This window comes from Parus major, chromosome 5 (genome assembly GCF_001522545.3).
Source record: "Parus major isolate Abel chromosome 5, Parus_major1.1, whole genome shotgun sequence".
NCBI lineage: Eukaryota > Metazoa > Chordata > Aves > Passeriformes > Paridae > Parus > Parus major.
The window spans coordinates 9,573,297-9,594,161 of record NC_031774.1 but is presented as its reverse complement, the minus strand read 5'-3'; the positions used below and the strand labels follow the sequence as shown (position 1 = coordinate 9,594,161).

The 20,865-nt window shown below is 42.1% G+C and overlaps 1 protein-coding gene across 7 annotated transcripts in view; it reads left to right on the top strand.

Annotated features, from left to right (window-relative positions):
* Nucleotides 1–20,865, top strand: part of BTBD10 (BTB domain containing 10) — a 28,371-nt gene that overhangs the window by 5,406 nt on the left and 2,100 nt on the right. For 2 of the 7 annotated variants that reach the window (XM_015630450.3, XM_015630451.3), the window contains 7 exons: nt 1,801–1,959; nt 14,151–14,344; nt 15,012–15,297; nt 16,917–17,019; nt 17,716–17,836; nt 18,833–19,030; nt 19,632–19,742. In XM_015630450.3, coding sequence (XP_015485936.1) covers nt 1,859–1,959; nt 14,151–14,344; nt 15,012–15,297; nt 16,917–17,019; nt 17,716–17,836; nt 18,833–19,030; nt 19,632–19,742 — 1,114 coding nt within the window. In that variant the 5' untranslated portion in view covers nt 1,801–1,858. Of the gene's footprint in view, nt 1–24; nt 1,133–1,800; nt 1,960–8,298; nt 8,593–14,150; nt 14,345–15,011; nt 15,298–16,916; nt 17,020–17,715; nt 17,837–18,832; nt 19,031–19,631; nt 19,743–20,865 lie in introns of those variants that run through there. The other 5 variants (XM_015630455.2, XM_015630454.3, XM_015630448.3 and 2 more) reach the window with 4 other exon arrangements.

The following is a 20,865-nucleotide window of genomic DNA, read 5'->3' as shown; positions in this document are numbered from 1 at the left end:
TGTCCCTGGGACCTTGCCGTGTCCCTGGGACCTTGCCGTGTCCCTGGGACCTTGCCGTGTCCCTGGGACCTTGCCGTGTCCCTGGGACCTTGCCGCTCCTGGCTCACTTCCACACGCTGTTGTTGCCTGGAGCAGCAGGGCTCACTCTGTACCTGGCTGGAGAGGCTCACTCTAATGAACACAGTTTCAATCAAATCAGGATATAAAATGTCTTTATTCTTCCATCGCTTGTGTGCATGGTTGGGAGCCACTGCTCCTGGATTTTGAAACCAGCCTTCCTTCCCCTGTCTCCTTATTAATACTGTTTCTGTTCTGACACAGGTTGTAGGTTTCTCCTTGTTTCTCCTGATAAATGTGTGTAGATCCTACAACCTTCTCTGTGTAATATCCTCACACATTGACTCTGCTTTGCTAACCTGACTTTCCAGGTAAAACACAATGAAATGCTTATCAGGGCTTCTTTTTTTTTTAATGAGAAATTAGAGTATTTCCTGTAATTTTAAATAAAATGCTATTTCCTTTTCCTGACTCTATATGGACACCTGACCATAGGAGTTTCCAATCAGAGTGCATTTAATTATAGAAACTGTAGCAAGGAAAAGACCCAGCCCTGTGGTGGAGACTGCTTACTTTGTATTAAACCTGTTTGCTTGGGTAAAACTGAACATGAAGGAAAAACTTGGATGCTAACAACATTTTTAAGAAGTTTGCTCTCTTCTTCCCCTGTAATAAAAACTTTTGGGTCTAAATTTAGCTTGGAGAATCTAAATTTTCCAGGAGAGCTATTCCATGTTCTGTGACTTAAAGGATAGTTTATTTGAGAGGTGACTTTGTTTTAAAGAGGCCTCAATTGCTTTGGGACCCACTTCCACGTAGGATAAGTTTAATTGAATGTAATGCAAGTCTATTGAGGGTGGGGTGAGGTAGAAAGACACTATTTCTACAATATATAGCTTAAAATTGTAAAAAAACATAATAGATTACCCATTACTTGGAAGCTTTATCTATCTGTAATTCAATTTTTTTCCAGATGTTGTGCAGTCATCAGCTGCTCACTTGTGGCTGCTTTATGGTTTTTGTAACCAGGTCGTTGTGAATTTTCCAGCTCTGTTGCCACAAGTGTCACTTAGAGGTATGATTGAACACCAGTCTGAAGATTGGCTGCCTGCTGGCAGTCACAGGGTGGTTTGATCTGTCTGAGAATTCTAAAGGGACTTGAACATAACATCAAATCCCACTTAAGGAAGGGTACTTATTATATCAATTTTTATTAAGGTTTTGTGACTTTTCTGCAAAAGTCAGTGAAACTGGACCACACTGAGTGTTTCTAAGGATTGCTGTTGATTCCATTTTGGTGTGAGGACTCAGATATAAATGTTAATTCTGTTTTCCTCTTGGTCAGCCATTCAAATTGTAAAACTGTTGGTCTCTGTTCTTCACTTGGGATCTTCCTTTGAATTAACTTTATACGTTTGAAAGAAAATCATGATATGTTTGTCTTGTGTTTTATAACCAGTGACTTTTCTGTTTGGACCCAGTGAATTTAATTGTTTCAAAATTGAAGTTGCCTGCCAGCATTTCTAAAACTATATTTCTTGTAACAAAATACTCTTTTTAGTGCAGGTATCAGCAAAATGTGTAAAATATTATTGTCATGCAATTTCTGCTTCAGTCTATCCTAATTTTCTGTAATCTGCATTTAAAAAATCTGAACCTAACAACACTAAATTCTGCATGTCTGACTTTTTTTTTTTTCCTGTGTGGCATTACTTAAAGGTAAACACTGCTCTCTTAATGTAGGTTGTGAGTGCTGCATGTGTGCTTTTCAGAGCAGTAGTGTGAGGAAGCTGGCAGTGGAATGGCAGGACGGCCTCATCCTTATGACAGTAACTCCAGTGATCCAGAGAATTGGGATCGGAAATTGCATAATAGACCTCGTAAACTTTGTAAACATTCAAGGTAGGTGCTGTGTCCCATCTATTGCATCTCAAAAACCACACTGAAAGTCCATCCTAAAGGCTACTGTATCTGGTTGTGGCAAGTCCTGTCATAAACGTTGTAATTCTTCTTACAAGAAACTTAAAAGGTGTTTTCTGACCTGATTTGTCAGCTTCCCTAATCTGTGCTTAGATTTGTTTTGCCATGGGTTGCATTTTAACCCTTTAAAAAAAAAAAAAAAAGCCAAAAAAACCCAAACAAAAAAAAAAAAACCCAAATGCCTTGTGTGCATATCAAAACACCAGTTGAGTGATTAAATATATGAATTTTTTGGGGGTGCTTGATAGGAGTTGCATCCCCAAAATATGTGCAATTATCCATGGTGAGAGCTAATGGTTGCTTGCATGCCAGTATCACTCTCTGTAGCACTTTCTTTGTTAAGCTGTGTGTCATATCTTGCTTTTGCTTGCATCCCTCACAGTAAGAATGGTTTTTTTTTAAATGCTTCTTGATTTGACAAAATGATGAAATTAATTAGTGTTTTTCCAGCATACAGTGTTCAAAAATGAGCTAAGCAAAGCAGTTAGTCACCTTGCAAATGTATGAGAAGAAACATATTGCTGGAAAGATATTCAAGCATCCAAATAAGTGTGTATCTTTCAAGTACTTTGCCCTTTTGGAAGTGCTAAATATAACTGAAACATCTCTGTTAACAAGCTAAAATTGTTAGTTATTCAAGCTTTCCTACTGGCAAGATGCTAGGAAAAGAGCTAAGGAGCAAATTCAACTCATTTCACATTTTTGTTGTATAGATGCAGATAAACTAGACTCAAGTGTTGTCTGAAGTATTCTGTAGGCAATTAATATTGTGGGTTATTTTCCTGCCATTAATTCTTGAATGATTGTGAGAAATCCAAGAGGGCAGGACAAGAGAATGCAGCAGTAATTAAAAGGCTCACGGGGAGACCCGTGTAATTAGAGGCTGTGAATGATGGAGTGGTGAATGCAGACCCGAGGAGGGTGGCTGGTGCTGCTCAGGGTGGGTTTGTGGGGTGGAGCTTTGTACAGCTGAGGATTTTATTCAGGAGCTGGTGTCTGGTGATGCTGCTCCCTTTTTGGGGTTCCTGTGTCTGGTGATGCTGCTCCCTTTTTGGGGTTTCTGTGTCTGGTGATGCTGCTCCCTTTTTGGGGTTTCTGTGTCCGGTGAACCTGCTCCCTTTTTGGGGTTTCTGTGTCTGGTGAACCTGCTCCCTTTTTGGGGTTCCAGTGTGGCACAGCCAGGGCTTTGGGTGGGAGTGAGGGCTGGGCAGTGCCCCTGACTGAGCCCAGTCCAGCTGGTTCAGGCCTGAACCTCCTGGGGATGTGGAATAAAACCTGGAATTGCTACGGGACAGAGCTCTCTGTGTGATGGAACTCAGGGTTTAACAGCAGGGAGCCAAGGACAGGGGCCTGGTTTGTCACCTGTCAAGGACAGGGGCCTGGTTTGTCACCTGCCAAGGACAGGGGCCTGGTTTGTCACCTGCCAAGGACAGGGGCCTGGTTTGTCACCTGCCAAGGACATGGCACTGCCACAGCAGGGAGAGCAGACAGCACAAGTCTCCAGCAACATCATGTGGTCTAAAGGGCTTTTGGGTGGGCAGTGGAGTTACTGCAAGTCTGGTGTCAGCAGCTGAGAATTGCCTCTAATCAACATCTGCCCTGAAGGTTCAGAAGCTACCGAGTATCTTCAGAGACAGGGAACACCCAAAGGTTAGAGAATGATTTCTTGATCAGTCACAGAAATTACAGTGATGAGCTGTAGTCAGCGGGCAAGTTTGAAATAAAGTGTGGTAGCTGGAAGCCTCAGCTGGGTAAATCCAGCCCAGAGGAACAGGACACATGTCTGACCATGTGTGGTCTGGGGTGGATTATCTATTTTGGGGAAATGTCTCAATAAAAAGCTGTGCAGCTTTCTGCAAAGATTATTGATGTAGATAGGAGTTAACTCAAGGACATCCGTGGCCTGTGCTTTTTGGAAAAGCTGCTCTTGATCATTTCATGCAATCTGAATTCAAGGGTCACACATCAAAAGGTAGGAAATCTATGCCTCTAAGATAATTGCAGCTATTGGACATATTTCTGGCAAAACACAATTTGTTTCCAATGCTGAACAGCATTTTTATGGAAACTTGATGTGTATGCTAGGCATAAAGTACTCAAGCCAACATCTGATCATTTTAATTTTTTTCCCCAAATAAAGTGTTTTTGGAAATCCTTGAGAATGAGAATCTAAATAATAGTTTGATGTTGTAATAGAATAAGGGATAAATAAGGATAAATATTTTGTTACCTCATTCCTTTGAGATACTTGATTACTTCAGAAAATCTAATTATTGGGAAATGGTGTACTTTATTCAAAAGCCTGAACAAAATAATTAAATTTTGTGTGGCTAAATATAGATATATTGCTATATTTTCTTACTTAATTGACACTTTTTCCTCCAGACAAGTGAAAGTCTATGTGAAAAATACAGTGTGAGGGGGGGGGAAATGCATTTGGGAGCATAAGTTGTAATAATATAACTAGAACTGTTCTGTTAAAAGGTTTGAGTATTCCAGTATTGTTTGTCTTACTCAAAATACACCTTGTTATCATCAAGAGAATACTTCTGGTTTGGAAAACATAATGATGAAATAAGAGCTTTGTAATGAATAATCTCAACTGGGGAGTAATATAGGAGATGGATGCTTAGCTTGTCACTTCTTGGTGCTTTGGAGTGTTTAATCCTCCTGCCTTAACATTCTTAAAATAGCTTAGATAATTTTCTTGACTCATAGAAAACATAATCTGGGCTGTGAGCAGCTCTGTGTGTAGTGCTTGTGTGGCAGCAGGGAAAGCCACAGGTCTGTTTGGGGCTGAGGACAGGGGACAGAAGTGTCCAAAGGGAAATGGATTGAATCCTTGTACAGGCCAGCATTACACCCTGCTCTTTCTAGCTTGGTGAGTGTCCACTTTATCAACCTGCCAATATGTCCTGTTGTTTTCTCTCCTGTTCCTTACTTGTTCTGAGATGGGCAATGGGATGGATAGCTCAGAAGGGAGAGATGTGGAAAATAAGGACTAAAAATATAATGCATATGATCCCTGCTGTAAATCTGCAGGGCCTGTCAGGATGAGTTTATATGGTGTTAAAGATGACTAAATAATCATACAAACAGCCTTGTTTGTCTAAGCTATTACAGAAAATTCTTGCAGATGCTTTTTATTTAAGTACCTGAATAAGATGAAAGAAGATGTTCAGGATTCATTTGTTGAATTAATAGTGGTGAAGGTTTAAATAAATGGTCTCTGAATTCATATTTTCATTATTAGCTATTGCTGGTCTATACTTTTTTTTCAATTTTTCATCAGTTATTAGTTTCCCACATGTAATTTCACTATAGTGTTGGAGTTTCTGTTGTTGTTGGAATACTTTAATTCTAATTCTCTTGCAGTGAGTGCTTTTTCTAGAGTTGTTGTAAAAAACCTTTGGCTTAAATTTGTCTCTTCCTTAAGATTTGTCCTGGATTTAATTTTCTAAATCTGCTTCTGTTTTAGTCCCTTTTGACAGTTTCTTATTTGTTCATTCTATTTAGATATTATTAGATCTTGCCTGCACTGCTGCATTTATGAACAAAATGTGACTCTGCTTTGATTCTGTTGCCATGACTCTTTGAAAATCTTCAATTGCTTTTTAAATCTTGTCCATAGATGAGAGGTTATTGTGCAGATGCTAAATGGTGGGATTTTTTGTTCTCCCAATATTATTTTTTGCCTGCTGGGAGGATGCACTCATGGGTTGTGAATGGAAGTGCCACGTGTCTCAGCATTTTGTAAAGTACAAGAGTCCCTTTCTCATCTGTGGAAGGATATCAGAATGTATATTCCATTTTCCCCTGTGGGACAGGTTTTATTTCTCTTCCTGTGATTTCCTGAAGATTTTCTGCAGTTGAACATTTTGCAGCATGGGGCAGGCCTGCACAAGGTCTGGCATGAAAATAATGAGGCCTGATTTGCCATGGGCTCAGGTCATAGTGTGCATCACCTGCTTTTGGTTCTCTGCAAACGTGCCTGCTCCTGATTGCAGCCTGGCACTGGCAGGTCCAAATCACCTCCTCCGGGCTCTGTAGGCACCAGGATGGAAAGCCCTCGGGAAAATGAGGTGGGCTGGGAAGAGCTGGGCTTGGAATACAGAAAAATGGGCTGCACTCAGTGTGGTAACTTCTGAAAAACACCAATCTGTTCATCTGTTGTAAGGTACCCAATGTATAGTGAATGATCTTAGAGTTGTGAGGACTTCTTACTTCCTTTTTGACATCCTTCAGGTCTGCAGTGGCAGCTTGCTGACAGTGCTGAGAAGGGAAACTTAGCAACTTCCTGGGCAAAGGCATGCACTAAATCCTCCTGAACTTCTTCAATGCCCAAATTGCCTTTCCCAAATGTTATCAGATATTATTTGTGGTGGACTTTGGCACATTTCATTAGGACACAAAGCACTTTCCAGGTGGTTATGCTCAGAACTAAAATTTTTTTATGGACAGCTCTTCATTATTTGTACCTTTAATCTCTGAGAATGGAAACTGTAATGGCCACAGAGAGTTTGTGTTTGGTTCTGGTTTTTTTGAATTTGAATTTCTGAAGCTAATTTTTCATAAATAGAGATCCTTTCCAGTTCTAAGGAAGATAATAATATTCTGAATTTCTTAGTCTGATTTTCATTTAACTTCCATGTTGAAAATGGAGCAGAAATTGATATATAAATAAAGGCAACCAGCGTTCTTTTATGAAGGTCTTGTGTTTGGTAGAAGTCATAAGGTGTGAATGTGTTCCCTCCTAAAGGTTAAGTCCTTGCTGCTTTAAGAAATCCCTTTGGCAACTGAACACTCCACTCATGAGATCCTTTCCTGAAATGGAACTGCATTACTAAGAAGTACATTACTCATGGCTGAGAACCCACTGAAGACCAGAATTATGTGAATATTAAAGAATTTTGAGGGTGGAAAGTGTTGACAGAGTTTCTGCTTCGAGCTGAAGTAAGATCCTGTGGCAGCCCCCAAATGAAGCAGTGAGAATTCTTTCTGAGGGCTTCCTTCCATGGAGCCCCAAGTCAAATGTGGCTCCTGGACTGTGTCTCTGTAGGATTTTGATGGGTGCCTGTCCTGTCCTGAGAGGAGGTTTTGTGGGATTTGGGTGCCAATCCATCCAGGGCATGTTCTTTCTACTTAATGTAGGAATAAAGAAGAATACACATCCTAATTGTGCTGTGGAGAAGAGACCCCATGTAGGGAGCCAGGGTACTTTCTCTTGCTGTTGGGGGCTGCTCTATTCGAGGCAAAAAATGCTGGAGAGTTTTTTTTCCAGCATGCTTTCCATGCAGTTTATTGTAGCCATGTCTGCCTTGGCTTATACGGAGAGAGGAAGGAAAGGTTTACAAGGCTGATGGTTATTCTTCCCCCTGGGCATGGGGAGGGTGCTTGTGTGAACCATCACAAGACCCCAAAACCAGGAGAAAATTCACTGGTTTGGGTAACTGAAATTGTATGAGCAGAAATCTTCTTTCCATGTGTAAAGAGCTGACTCTTCAGCCTGGAATGCTGATATTCTCCTGCCTTTCTAATCACAAGTCTCTTGTTTTTCCTACCGACTTCCCTCTTTATTACAGCAGTCATCTGCTGAACAGTCCTCCTCATTTCTCCAGCTTGCATCATGTTTTAATCTCCACCCTACAACATCTTTCTTGACTGTTATTTATTGCAGGACTTACTTTTAAGCTATTCCTCCGGTGTATTGTGACTCCTTAAAACAGCCTGCAGACACTCTAAAGAGAATAATTTAAATAAAGCTGTCTCATAGCACCTAGTTATCCTCCCGCCAAAAAATCTTTTAACATACGAGTCACTCAGATTTTCTAATTCCCTTTGTTGCTTTTTGTTTGTGGGCTCGCCTCGATGACCCATTGGTGTGAAAATGCACAATGATTTCTGATCGGTAAATGTGCCGATGAATGTAATTATATACTAACGATGTTTATTGCAAAGAATATTGCTGGAAAAGGGGTGCTCGTAGGAGCGTCCTTAAGAGGCTTATGAACTCGGTGCCAGGTGAAGTCCTTGGAAGTATTAACCGCGGCGGGTTTAGGGGGGAGCGGTGCCCGGGTGGGAGCGGTGCCCGGGTGCCCGGCGGGGAGCGGTGTCGGGGGGAGCGGTGCCGGTGCCCGGGGGGGAGCGGTGCCCGGGGGCCGTGGCCGTGGCCGTGCGGGCGGCGGCAGGACCCAGCCCGGCTGCGCCGCTGCCTCCTGCCCGTCAGCGGCTGCGGGTCACACGTCAGCCGAGCTCCGCGCACGGCTGAGTCAGGCTCTGCCCAGAATCCCGGCTCTGCCCGCGCTCCATGGGCTGCGCGCTCGCTTATCCTGCCGGGGAAGGTGATGGAGGGAAAAGTGAGGCTCGCTGACGGTACCGCGGACTGCTGAAGAAGTGATGGAAATATCAAATATGCCGAACTTAACAAGTAATGCCAAAGGATGCTGATCTGGCTTTCAAAGCTGCCTTTTTGGGAGGAACGGAATTCCTTTGTGCTCTGATCCCGAAATTGTTCCCGTGCTTCTGTGTTTCCTCCCTGATAGACACGAGAGGAAGGTGCGTATTTGTTATGGGGAATAAGGTGTGGGCATTATTGAGGAGAAGGAGGAAAAGGCAGGGTACTGTCCTTTGTGTGCACAGGTCAATTGAAATGTCTGCTGACAAAGAGCAGGCTCGAGGGGGAGGAAGAGGGGCATAAGCGCTGTCGTTGTGTAAGTCCTGGCAGGATGAGCAGAAGGGATTTCTTCTAAAGCCTCAGAGCATGGCAGCTGTAACTTAGTGTATAGATAAAGCTCTATAGCCTGGTTCTACAAGTGTTCATTATGGGAATCACCCTAGCAAAGGGTGGATCTAAGTTTATATTTTAGGGAGAGTTGATACAAGTTTTAGAAGATAACAGCAGGGGAAAAGGGTAAAAATCTTGGTTAATTTTCCACTGCTGTGTCCTTTTCATTTAAGGCGTCAGGGTGGGTTTGGGAGTAATAAGTATATTGGTTAAGCACCATAATTCTGTGTAGACAAGAGCTGGTTTTATAAACAAGTATATTTATTGGCAGGATTCAGTAGGATGCACATGGAGTTTTTATGTTGAAATACATGCTAATTGTTTTGGCAGCAGAATTAATTCGGTCTAATTACTTCTTTTAATAATTAGTAATACATTCAAAGCAATCTGTTGTTATGTATAAAGACAAACTGAAGCTCTCCTTCCACAGATGACTCCAAAGCATCATTAAATTGAAGAGCATTTACATTTTTTAAAAACAGCTCTTCCCTTAACTACAAAAATAGGAAGCTTTACCAGTATGACAAGTTGCCATTTTGATGGTACTTTTTTTTTCCCTCCTTCACATCATATTAAATAGATTTGCTTAAATAAAACCTTGAGCTTATTTGGTTTTCTTCATGAGGCAACTGCTTTTAAAGAAAATGCCTCATTCCTTTACAAAGACAGAGCTTCCTTGATCCCTGTCTGAGGGGGGAATATAATGACTGACTTAAAGTTCTTGAATGGGTGTAGTGCACATGTTTCTTTGGAGCTAGGGAAAAATCAGTATTGAATTTGTGAATATTGCCAAAGCACATGAATATTCATGAGGTTGCTCAGTTGTTTTGATTTGGGTTTGTTTATTTGGGGGGGAGGTGTGTTTCTTTTTTCCTCTGTAGGAAAGCAATTGATAAAGCAAGATATTCTCCCCTTTCATGAACCTTTGGGTACTAGATGATCTTACATATATAAGGCTTTTTCCAGCTTTAGTGAATGAAAGGATGAGGGTTTAAAATGGTGTTTTCTTTGTTCTTTTTCCTCTCTTATGCTTTTAAACTAAATGCAGAGTGTCATTCAGCACGTAGGAAAAAATTCTGCTTATGGGTTGGTGCTTATGGCTTCCACAGCCAGGAGTGCAGCTGGTGGTCATCAGCCGAGGAATCCCCTGAAAGCTGACTTTGCAAACACTTCTTTTCAGGGTGAGATGGTCATTGGAGCTTCAGAGCTCTTCCTTGGAGGTTTGAAGTAAGGCTCTGTGCGGGCTCCACTGGGTTCTGTGGCTGAGATTTTGTGTGAATGTAGCGTGGCAGCCGTGGCTTCCTGGCACTTGGAACTTGCTGTGTTTCACTGCTGTTGGAGGAAGGAGTCCTGGTGGTGTGTCTGGTCTCTGTGGTGCTTCTGTGGACCACAGGAGTTCCTGTTGGCCTGTTCTTCAAACAGCTCTGCTTTGGTCAGTCCCGTGTCCACTGGTGCAGATTGGTAGGAAGCTGCGACATCACGGCTGTGGAGCTCCCCAGTGAATGCCAATTTGTCTTGCCTTTGTCACTGGGGCCAGGTTTGTAGTCAGTCTTGCTTGTGAGCAGTGAAAGCTTTGTGCATTCCCTGCAGAAACAACCTCCTGGCCCCACTGGCTTTGTTAGAGGGAGAAAAGAGGATGTGTGACCAAGTCCTTCTATTAAATAAATCAAAATTACTTGGTAGTTCTGATGTCTTCCTTTTCCTTTGAACATTTGCAACTTCTTCTAAAGCCTCATTTCAGGAAAATGAAAGTCACAGGTCTTCTTTCATACATCCTGGCCACAAATGAGCTCCTTTTTCAGAGCAACATAGAGCAGCTCAGGGACACAACTTTCCTGATCAGGTATCTCAGGGTAAAGCCAATGCCTGTCTCTTCTGACATGCTAAGCTCCACCTCTGTCTTTTCTCTTTCTTCAGATTTAAACTCATGTTCCTTTGCTTGTTCATTGTAGAGCAAAGTTGTATTTAAGGGGTAGCATTGATCCAAGTGCTCATGCTGTTGAACACATGGAACTTCAAGTTTGTCGAGTATTTATCCAACTGATCAAAGAACTGTTTTTTGTGAACTGTGACTCAACAGTGATGAGATTTAAGATTGACATTTGAAATTGCTGTTACTAAGATGAATGAAGATTCATGATTCAGCCAGAGTTTTCTCAAGCTTTCTCAAAAATCTTGCAATTTTGGCTTGCATCTTGTGGCTAATAGGTGATGTGTGGGTCTCACAGTTAGCATTAATCTGTACATTAAAGGAGGAAAGTACAGCATAGGAGCAAGCAAATACAAGTGCTGTGGCCAGCTGCAATTTGAACAGCCCTTTGAAATTATTTACTAATCTGTCTGTTTCAGAAGCAGGTGATTTACTATTCAAGGATCGTGTCCTCCTCCAGCTGGCAGCCTCTGCCTCTCCTGGTGCGGAGTGCTGAGCTGAATTGATGGCCCAGGCTCCGCAGGGATGGCCGTGCAGGAGCAGGATAGATGATCCCTGAGCCTGCCCCTCTCCTCCAGGCTCTCTGGCTGTGGGCACCGAGGCAGAAGGAGCCCAGTTGCCACTGAGGGAGGTACAGCCATGCCTGCCATGGCCATTCCTTGGGGCAGGGCTCAGGAGGAAGCGTGGTGCCAGCTGAGTCAGTGCTGCTTCCTGCAGCACCTGTTCTTATCGGCTTCTGGGAACAGATTATTAGCAGGGTTTGCCCTGCTTCACTGGCAACTCTGAATCACTGCTTGGAGGGTAATGTGGCTTTAGATGGTTTTCTGGATTAAGAATCACATTTTAATTGCCTTCTCTGTTAAAGGGGAATTCGTGTTTGCTCTGCCAGGATGTGTGATAAGCCTGCATCCCATTACAGTGCTTCAGTTTCATTTTCTAGTGTGTTTCCCTTATTTAAAGCAAATAGAGCTCTTCAGTTCCTGAGAAACAGTGAGTCATGCATTTTGATACTATAAAATGTGACACCTGCAAAACTCTGTTTTCTCACAGCATGGTTGGAAATGTTATCAGGTCTAGGATCAAAGCTGTGCTTCACCAGAGGCCCGATCACATGAGGTTTTATTGGGATTTGCAGAGATGTTTTGTCACCAGACTGCTATGTAGGTGTTTGAGTACTCCACACTTACCCCCTTTTGTGGCACCCTTGATTATACCATCACAGATGAGATACAAAGCTTCTTTTTTTAAAAAAAATTAAATAAAATCACCATTTTTTGGAAGTTCAGCTGTAGTACTAATGAATATTGTCATGTTTAAACTGGGGCTAGACTTTGGTCTTGAATTTGAGACGGTAATCCATGTTTCTAATAATTTATGAGCATATTTTGTATCTATTTAGATAGTTATATTATGTAGTTATATATCTGTCTCAAAGGAAAGGTGCAAAGGTTTTCCTAAATTGTTGATGTTGTTTTTGTGGTGGTTTTTTTTTTTTTTTGGAGGTTTGCAGATCTCACTGATGCAAACTTTTGCACATTTCTCTTTCAAAATAAAGAATTTACCTTTCTCTAATAGAGAGGCGAAACAAGTAAGGAGACATGCTAGCCACACTGAAATGTTATAAATCTTAATACCTTCAGAACTGCATTGGAACTACATCCTCAGGAAATTTCCTTTTAATGGAAGTGCTTGGATCATTATTCTTGCACTGTAAATCTGTGTGTTTTCAGCCAGAAGCAAAGCTTGCAGTTCTTTTCCCTGATTCAATAGACCTTTGGCTGACTCCACATCCCAAAGATGCATTTCTTACTGCAGCATATTTTAGGCTTGGCAGGAAACAGGATTGCAGTAGATTCCCTCTGCACCAAACTTGTGCTTTGTCAACAGGGAATCCTGCCCTCATTCAGAGAAGCTCTTGTGCCTTAGTGAGAGGTACATTTCTGACTCCTTGCCTTGTGTTAAACACTCATCTGTCACAGCCTTTTTGTTCTTCTGTTCACCTAAACTCCTCTTCTTATCAATCACCGAAACCTGAAACTGCAACATCTCATGCTAATGGAAAGCCTTGATTATTTTTTTTGTCATTATTTTTAAGCAACATAAAAAGAGGGTGCTGCTCAGTCTGCTTGTCCAGTGAATGCTTTTATATTTGTTGTGCTTGTCTTAGCCAGGCCATCATTCTTCCCTGTCTGTGTTCTCCTACAGCATCCCTGCAGTCATGATTTCAGGTCTCTTGGTGGGAGTTTTGGGATCTGCTGGCTGCAAGCAAGTGGGGCATTGAGGTTCCTCTGGGAAATCACAGCTCTGCTTTGTCTGTCAGACCTTGTAGCTGTGCAGGTGTCTGTCTGGGTTATCCACTACCTGGGGCTTTGGGAATTCCTTCAGTTACACCCATAAATAAGGAGTCTTGTCATGCCCATACTTGAAAGCCAAACAGCAAGGGAACTGCTTTAGGAATTCTGGTGGGGTGCAAGGACACAGACGTGTCTGTGCTGTCCAGACAACAATTTGTCTCTTTTATAAACAGTATAAATAGAAGATATAAGGATTTTTGGTAAATTCAGCAGCTGTTACAAGTTGATTTTTAATTTTTAGATAATTTCTGAGAGTTGCAGATCTCAAAACTGACTAGTTTTGTTGGTTGTAGTTTAATAATTGCAAAATGTAATTGATAAATTGAGTAATGTAACTTAGTCACAGTCTAAAGCATCTTAAACTATAATATTAAATTTTCTGGTTTGGAACAAATACCCTACTTGTTACTGACAGTCTGGTAAGTCGTGGCTTTGGTAGTATAGTTCATGTTTGCTGCCTGGGTTGTGGTGGCTTACTATTGTTCTTTGTAAGAATAAGTGAAAATTTAAAACAGAATGTGCAGAAACAAACTCTTGGCTGGTGTGTCTTGATGTATCCCCTCATTTCAGACTGACTACCTTGGCAAAGGGAACTGCAGGAGAAGTGTGAAGCCAGCCTGTGGTCTGAGAAGGTTTTGCCAAAATAGGTTGCATTGGGGAGAAAAAAAAATGACCCCTAACTTCTAATTTAATTTAACAGTAAATTTAACATTTAATTTAACAGTAAGAATCAAACAGAAATACTCATTTGTATTTGACCTACCCGTTCTGGAAGGGATTTGTGTGAATGCATCTTCAGAGGCAGGCTCAGCTGATCAGGTGCTGTCTGTGAATCGCACAGCAGCAAACAGGTAATTCCTGCTGTCTGCTTCGTGTTCCAAGTTAATTGTTTGTAAATACAAACATGAGTACAGCTGAGGAAATGGAGCTGGATAATCCTAATCTTGGAAACATGTCCATGGACTGTTGAATGCCTTGAAAATTGAGGTGTGTGATGTCTGTGAGATTTTGAAATGCTGAACATGTCGCTTGTTTCTGTTTTCAGCACCTCATCCCGTGTTGCTAAAGGAATAGACTGCACCAAAATGAGCCTTCATGGTGCGAGTGGTGGACACGAGAGATCGAGGGACAGGCGCAGGTCCAGTGACAGATCTCGTGACTCGTCCCACGAAAGAGCAGAGTCTCAGCTCACTCCGTGCATCAGGAATGTCACTTCACCCACAAGGCAGTATCATTCTGGTGTGTGCAGATCTCTGCCATTTCAGGATTAAAATTCCCTAAATCTGAGTACTATTTTGGCAAAGGAATACAAGAAAAAGTGTTATTAGTAGAGGGCACAATATACAGATTTCTTATGTGTGCCCTGGTCTGGGTATTCCCTTCTTTGATAGGCTGTAGCTCATTTTTCAGTCTGCAGTGTGTTTTCCTACATGATGCTCTTTATTTAGTTCAATCACAAGAACAATCTAATTTTTCTAAGGCAATGGACTGAACACTTCCCCTTTACTGTGTAGGGTCTAGGTATTTGGAAATAGAGGAAATAGGGATTTTTTTAAGTGGCAAACCATGGTTTGTTTCTTTGAACTATGGCACCAACTGTGATGCAATAGCTTCTGTATTATGTTGAGTTCCTTTTTCAGTACTAGAGCAGTAAATTTTCTTTGTAAAGCCTTTTGGGGAAGGTGAGGTGGGTTTGATGTCTAGGTAATGCAAACTTCAGAATCTCATAAATGGGAAGTTATTTTTGAAGGTGTCTTTAACCAGAATAGATTTAACCAAAATAATTTGTACTTAACTTCTGAAATTGCTGTGTTTTGTGCCTGGAAAGACACAAACCTTACAGAACTCCCATAAATCTTTAATTTCATTTCCTGTTTCTGCTCCTTGCACCTCGTTGCCACTAAAGATCGGGAGAAGGATCACAGTTCATCTCGGCCCAGCAGCCCCCGGCCCCAGAAGACATCCCCCAATGGTTCAGTTGTCAGCATGGGCACCAGCAGCAGGAACAGCAGCCAGTCCAGCTCAGATGGCAGCTGCAAGGCTGGTGGGGAAATGGTGTTTGTGTATGAAAATGGCAAAGAGGGAGCTCGGAACGTCAGAACTTCCGAGCGAGTAACGCTCATCGTGGACAACACCAGATTTGTTGTAGATCCTTCCATCTTCACTGCACAACCTAACACCATGTTGGGCAGGTTTGTATCTTTTGTTTTGGGTTTTTCCCTTAGTCCCCAGCTGTTATAGACAACCATAAGTCTTTTGTGGATATTTAACTGTTTAAATAGCTCTTGGACTCATATTGCTGTAGCTGGTCTTGCTAATGTTTAATATTACCAACTTTCAAATGTCTTTAAGTAAAAATCAAATGCAAGTTCTCTGGTTTTGGCAGGGAAGCCAAGAGATGTCTGTTACCTAGAGATGACAGCTGATAAATAAATTACCATTTCATGATGTTCCCATTTCTTTCTGCCTTCCTGGGCATTGCTTCTGTGTTCGGTCTGCCTCGTTCTTCCTTGTTTTTAAAGCTTCATAAAACAAAAGCTTCATAAAGTTTCATTAAACAAAGTGGCACAGTGAGTGTAGACAGTCTCTTTCAAAACAGCAAGCGGGAAAACCTTGAAGGAATTTATTTTGCTTAGTGGGCCTACCCTGACAATGTTCAAGCTCAGCCCATTTATCTTCTGAAATGTCAGATAATCAGTATAACACTCAGCAGAGAGGCTGAATGCTCAAAATGATCAACACTTGAATGCAAGTCCACAATATGAATGTAGTGTTTTCTGTAGAAACTACCATGAGCACCATATTTAACATGTTTGCATGGTGGGAAAAGATTCAATACTTGACTTGCTGCAGTTCTGGTTGGTTTTTCCTTGTCCAAATACAGAGGGCACCACTTAAAACCTTGCATCAATAAAAGGAGAGAAAGGTTTGTCTGTGTTGCTTTGGATTTGGCTTTTTCATTAAAATGCAGCTATTTCTCAGCACACAAGGATATAATCATATTCAAAATACATGTATAGAAATCTCTTTGCCACTGTACAGGTAATAAATGTGATTAAACAATTTCTGCTCTGTTTAAATCACCGCAGTGTGGGATAAATAGTACCTTGGATTCCCGTTTTGTGAAAAGTTGGGTGAGTCACAGGGAAGGCAAGAAATGCTTCTCTGTCTAAACTGTCAAAGGAAATAAATGGAAGTAAGAACCAACAGAATTAAATAATTGATTTAAAGCACTTGGATATTATACCATACATGCATGCATGTAAATATCCAGACAGACTGGAAGTGTATCAGCTGAGATAAAGCCTAGGAAATAGTTTCCTTTTCCATGCCCAGCCTCAGAGTAAGTGGTGCTGCCTAATGCACTGGGTTTTTTGTGCATGTATGATGCTGAGTTATTCTCCCTCTGGGATTGGTTCAAGGAACAAGCTTATTTTATCTTCTGCTAATTGAAAAGTAGGTTAATAAAGATACGGAAATACTGCTCTAACACGCAGGTTATTTATAAAGCCACTTTCCCTCAATGTCAGTCTGCAGGGCACTAAGCAGGGACAGCTTGGGAGGTAAAAGTAACTATAATAAGAATGTATTATTTGCCTTAAGCCTGTATCCTGTTAGACTGCCTTTTTCTAAATATTGTTTCTTGAAGAGTGGTCAGAAAAGACACGTCAGATCGTGATTCCAGCTGAACAGAATGCACTGCTGTCCCCCTGCAGTTTCCATGCAATTCCTGGCATTCTGTTTTTCTTATTTACAAACAAGAAAACCACAGTAAGGGATTCTAACCCAAACTACTTTCATTCTTGAGCAGGATGTTTGGATCAGGTAGAGAACACAACTTTACACGGCCCAATGAAAAAGGAGAGTATGAAGTTGCTGAAGGAATTGGTTCCACTGTGTTTCGTGCTATTCTGGTGAGTTTTCAGGGGCAAATGCTGTTAGGGCAAGCACTGTTAAGAAGTGAAACTCTTGGTTTGACCCAACTTGCATATTCAGATTTTGTGGATGGCATAGATACTGCTCTTTATATTGTCTAATAGAGGGGGGAACCCCCTTTTCCTAGATATGAACACGTGACAGCTGGGGAGAGAGAAAGTACACATGAAAGAAATCAAAAATTACTGCTGCCAGCAATCAGTTCACCTTCTCCTATGCATTTAGTTCACCAAATTCAGGTATATTCTGTCCTTCTAGAGCTGAAATCGGGTGAAACAATATTGGGAATGAACTTCCCACAGCTAAGAGGAGTAAAGCAAACTTCAGTGTGAGATGGAAATGGCCCCTTATTTAATATCCATACAAGAAAGTAGAGCTGCTGGACTGCTTTGTCAGCAGCCTTGGAATGGGAAGAGCTCAGTGAAATCCAGATGAAAGACAGCAAAACTATTAGTATGAATAGTTGTCACTTAAATAACAATTTTAACCAGAACCAGCTGCTCTGAATGCAGCTCTGAAAACTGATAAAGCTGAGGACAGGAAGATTCACAAAGTTTAACATTTGTCTTACATTTTGGGGGGTTTCTTTGTGGAGAAGGTGTGATGAATGAAATGATGACGTGTTTCTGTTGGTGGGTGTTGTTCATTGTGTTATTTCTCGGTGCATCCTGCAGGATTACTACAAGACTGGGGTGATACGCTGTCCTGATGGGATATCTATTCCTGAGCTGAGAGAAGCATGTGACTATCTCTGTATCTCCTTTGAGTATAGTACCATAAAATGCAGAGATCTGAGTAAGTACAGAGCTTATTGAAATAATTTGAATTATACAAATCGACTTCAGTGCGTGTGTGTTAATTCCAAGTCATGTCCTTTATTGAGATAAAGAAGATGGCTGGCACTACATGAATAAAATCCATCCCTTTTTATCTCTTATGTAATAAAGCCCTAAAACCAATGGCTTTATGTTCTTTGCAAAATAATGTCTGATATTTCAGCATCTTATTCTGTGCTGCGGTCACCCTGTGGAACACTTAGCTCTGTGATTGCATTTGCAGTACAGATACAGCAGCATTCAGTGGTAGCTGATTTTGCAGAGGACAGGGAGGATAATTTTTTCAGCTCCTCACTTAGGAGAATGAAGCTGTGTCCCTGGTGGCAGCAGCACAGCTTTGCTGGTGGAGTGGGCAGCTCCAGGCTTCCCAGCACGTGCTGTTCTGTCCTGCTCCTTCACCCCTGAGCACAGCCCAAGCCTTGGCCTGTGCCTCTGGTGCTGTGCTCTCCCTGTGTGTGCAGTGGGATTATTCCCATGGCATTCCTGCTGGGAACACTGTGCAGGACACCTGGGCCTTCCCCAGCAGGGCCACAGCCCGAGCTCCCTGTCCTTACAGGGATTTAGCAGCTCCTGCCATCGGGGCTTTGAGAAGCTTTGGTTTTAAGCTGCTGCTTATGAAACGTGGGTTGTGTGCTCTGCTCTCCCAGCAACTGGCTTAAATGGTGTTTCTTTTAGGAAAAGCAAGAGCAGCCTTGCACAATTACTGAGTGTTTAGTGGTAGTAAAGTGCAGAGGAGCTCTCAAAGTCCTCCTGTCTGTAACTCCCCTGTCTGCCCAACGCTATGTTCACATCTGCAGGACAGGCTGAGGTCTGAACTTACATAAGCTCATAGACTACGTGTCTTTACACCTGTCTGCATTAATACTACAAGATAAACACATCTACTCTTTCTTATTGCTGCTTTCATCTCTTTACCAAGCTCTCAAATGTGCCTGTGCTTAAAATTTTCTTCTAGGTGCTCTGATGCATGAATTGTCAAACGATGGGGCCCGCAAGCAATTTGAGTTTTACCTGGAAGAAATGATTCTGCCATTAATGGTAGCCAGTGCCCAAAGTGGGGAGAGGGAGTGCCACATCGTTGTGCTGACAGATGATGATGTTGTTGACTGGGATGAAGAGTATCCCCCCCAGATGGGAGAGGAGTATTCACAAAGTGAGTTTATCCTCATTGTTCCCACCAAGCCACATGGTGGTAGAGGTGGCAGTGAATGTGCTGATTTAAAGTTGTTGTACAGAAATACAACAGAAAAAAATGTTGTACAGAAACCTCTTACTTTGGGTAGCTCTGCTTAGTATTTTGTTTCACAGAAGCAAATGCTGCTTGTTATGTTCAAATGTAATTAGAAAGAGAAGCTAATTTTTATTATTAAGGTATTGTCAGCCAGTGAGGGGGAAGAAAATACTTCCTCAGAAAGAGCTTGAGGACAGAAATGGGTAGGAGTCATGTTTACTGTGGGAGAACAACTAGAGGGTTTTTTTGGGAAAAAAAAGCAAGTGTTACTATTTTTGGAGTATTACAGTTGTGTGGATGATGAGTTCAAGCACCTGTAAATGGACTGCACAAGATGTGCACCCAACCTATTCCCCTGTATCTTCAGCTGTTTTTCTCTGGAGTTCTCCAGTTTCTCCCTCTCTTCTGAAATAGAAATACTGGACTAAAGCAAAACAGTGGAAAAGATTAAACTTTCTTTAGGCTAGTAGGTTAATATTTAAATACTGGGATTTTTTTTTTTCTCATTAAAATGTATTTTTAGTTATTTACAGCACAAAGTTGTACAGATTCTTCAAATACATTGAAAACAGAGACGTGGCCAAATCAGTTCTGAAGGAAAGGGGGCTCAAGAAGATCCGACTGGGCATTGAAGGTAAGGGAAGCATTGCTTGTACTCTCCCTCCTTGGCCCTCAGGGTCTGCTGCACTTCTCTGCTTTATGGTTTTCTCTGTAGCTGGAGAGCCAAGGGGTTGGTGTTTTTCCTGCTGAGGCTGGGTGACATTCCAGAGGGGAAATGGTACCCAGCAAGCAACAGGCCCAGCTAGAAAACCTGATTTGTGGGCTCCAGGCTGGTGTCCAAGCTGTGTCTGGCTGCTGGGCTCTCTGCAGACAGGTGCTTTTTTTCTGCTGCCTTCATGACTTGCATCTCATGCCCTTTGCCCTTTAGTTTGCACACAAAATCTTCTCTGGGCTTTGTTTGAAGTAACAATGCGTTTGTACAGCTTTGGATATTGTGTTCTTGGGCTGGTGTCCTTTCCAGGGTGTGAAATAAAAAATGTCCTGTTAAGTGGCAGGCAAACATTTTCTTTCAGGAAGTACAAAACTATCCAGTAGATGAGTGAAGTGCAAAGAAATACTGATCTAGTTAAACATCATGTAAGTTAGGAGGCTGCTCTGTAAAATCTCACTGAGTAATCCGATTTTTATCATGAATGTAAGAACTGGGTTTCTTTGCATTACATTTTTCTTTTGATTGTTGACCCAGATATTTTAGAATCCAGCCTTTATAATTAGCAGGATTTCTATCATTCACTCACCAAGTTGTCATAGTTACGTTTGTAATTTGCCAAGAAAAAGCAAATGCTTTTAACTCTAAAATAACTAATTTCAGCTGAACAAGGTGGGAGTCTTTTAGCTAAACAAGAACTAGCCCTGCCTTTAATGCTGGCTAATAGCAGATTATTTCTGCTGGCATTTCGTGGTCTGACAGGGAACAGCTGTGGCAGCGAGCTGTGCTGCTGGTGCCCTGGAGGAATGTGTAAAATGGACATTATTGTTGGGCACAGGGGAGAGAAGACTTCAACACAGCAGAACCACCTGTGCTGGCAGTGCCAGGGGGGCTGTGCTGTGTCCAGTGGGGCTGAGGGGGCTGGGCTCTGCGGGGCTGGGCTCTGCGGGGCTGGGCTCTGCGGGGCTGGGCTCTGCGGGGCTGGGCTCTGCGGGGCTGGGCTCTGCGGGGCTGAGCTTTCTAGGGCTGGGCTCTGCGGGGCTGGGCT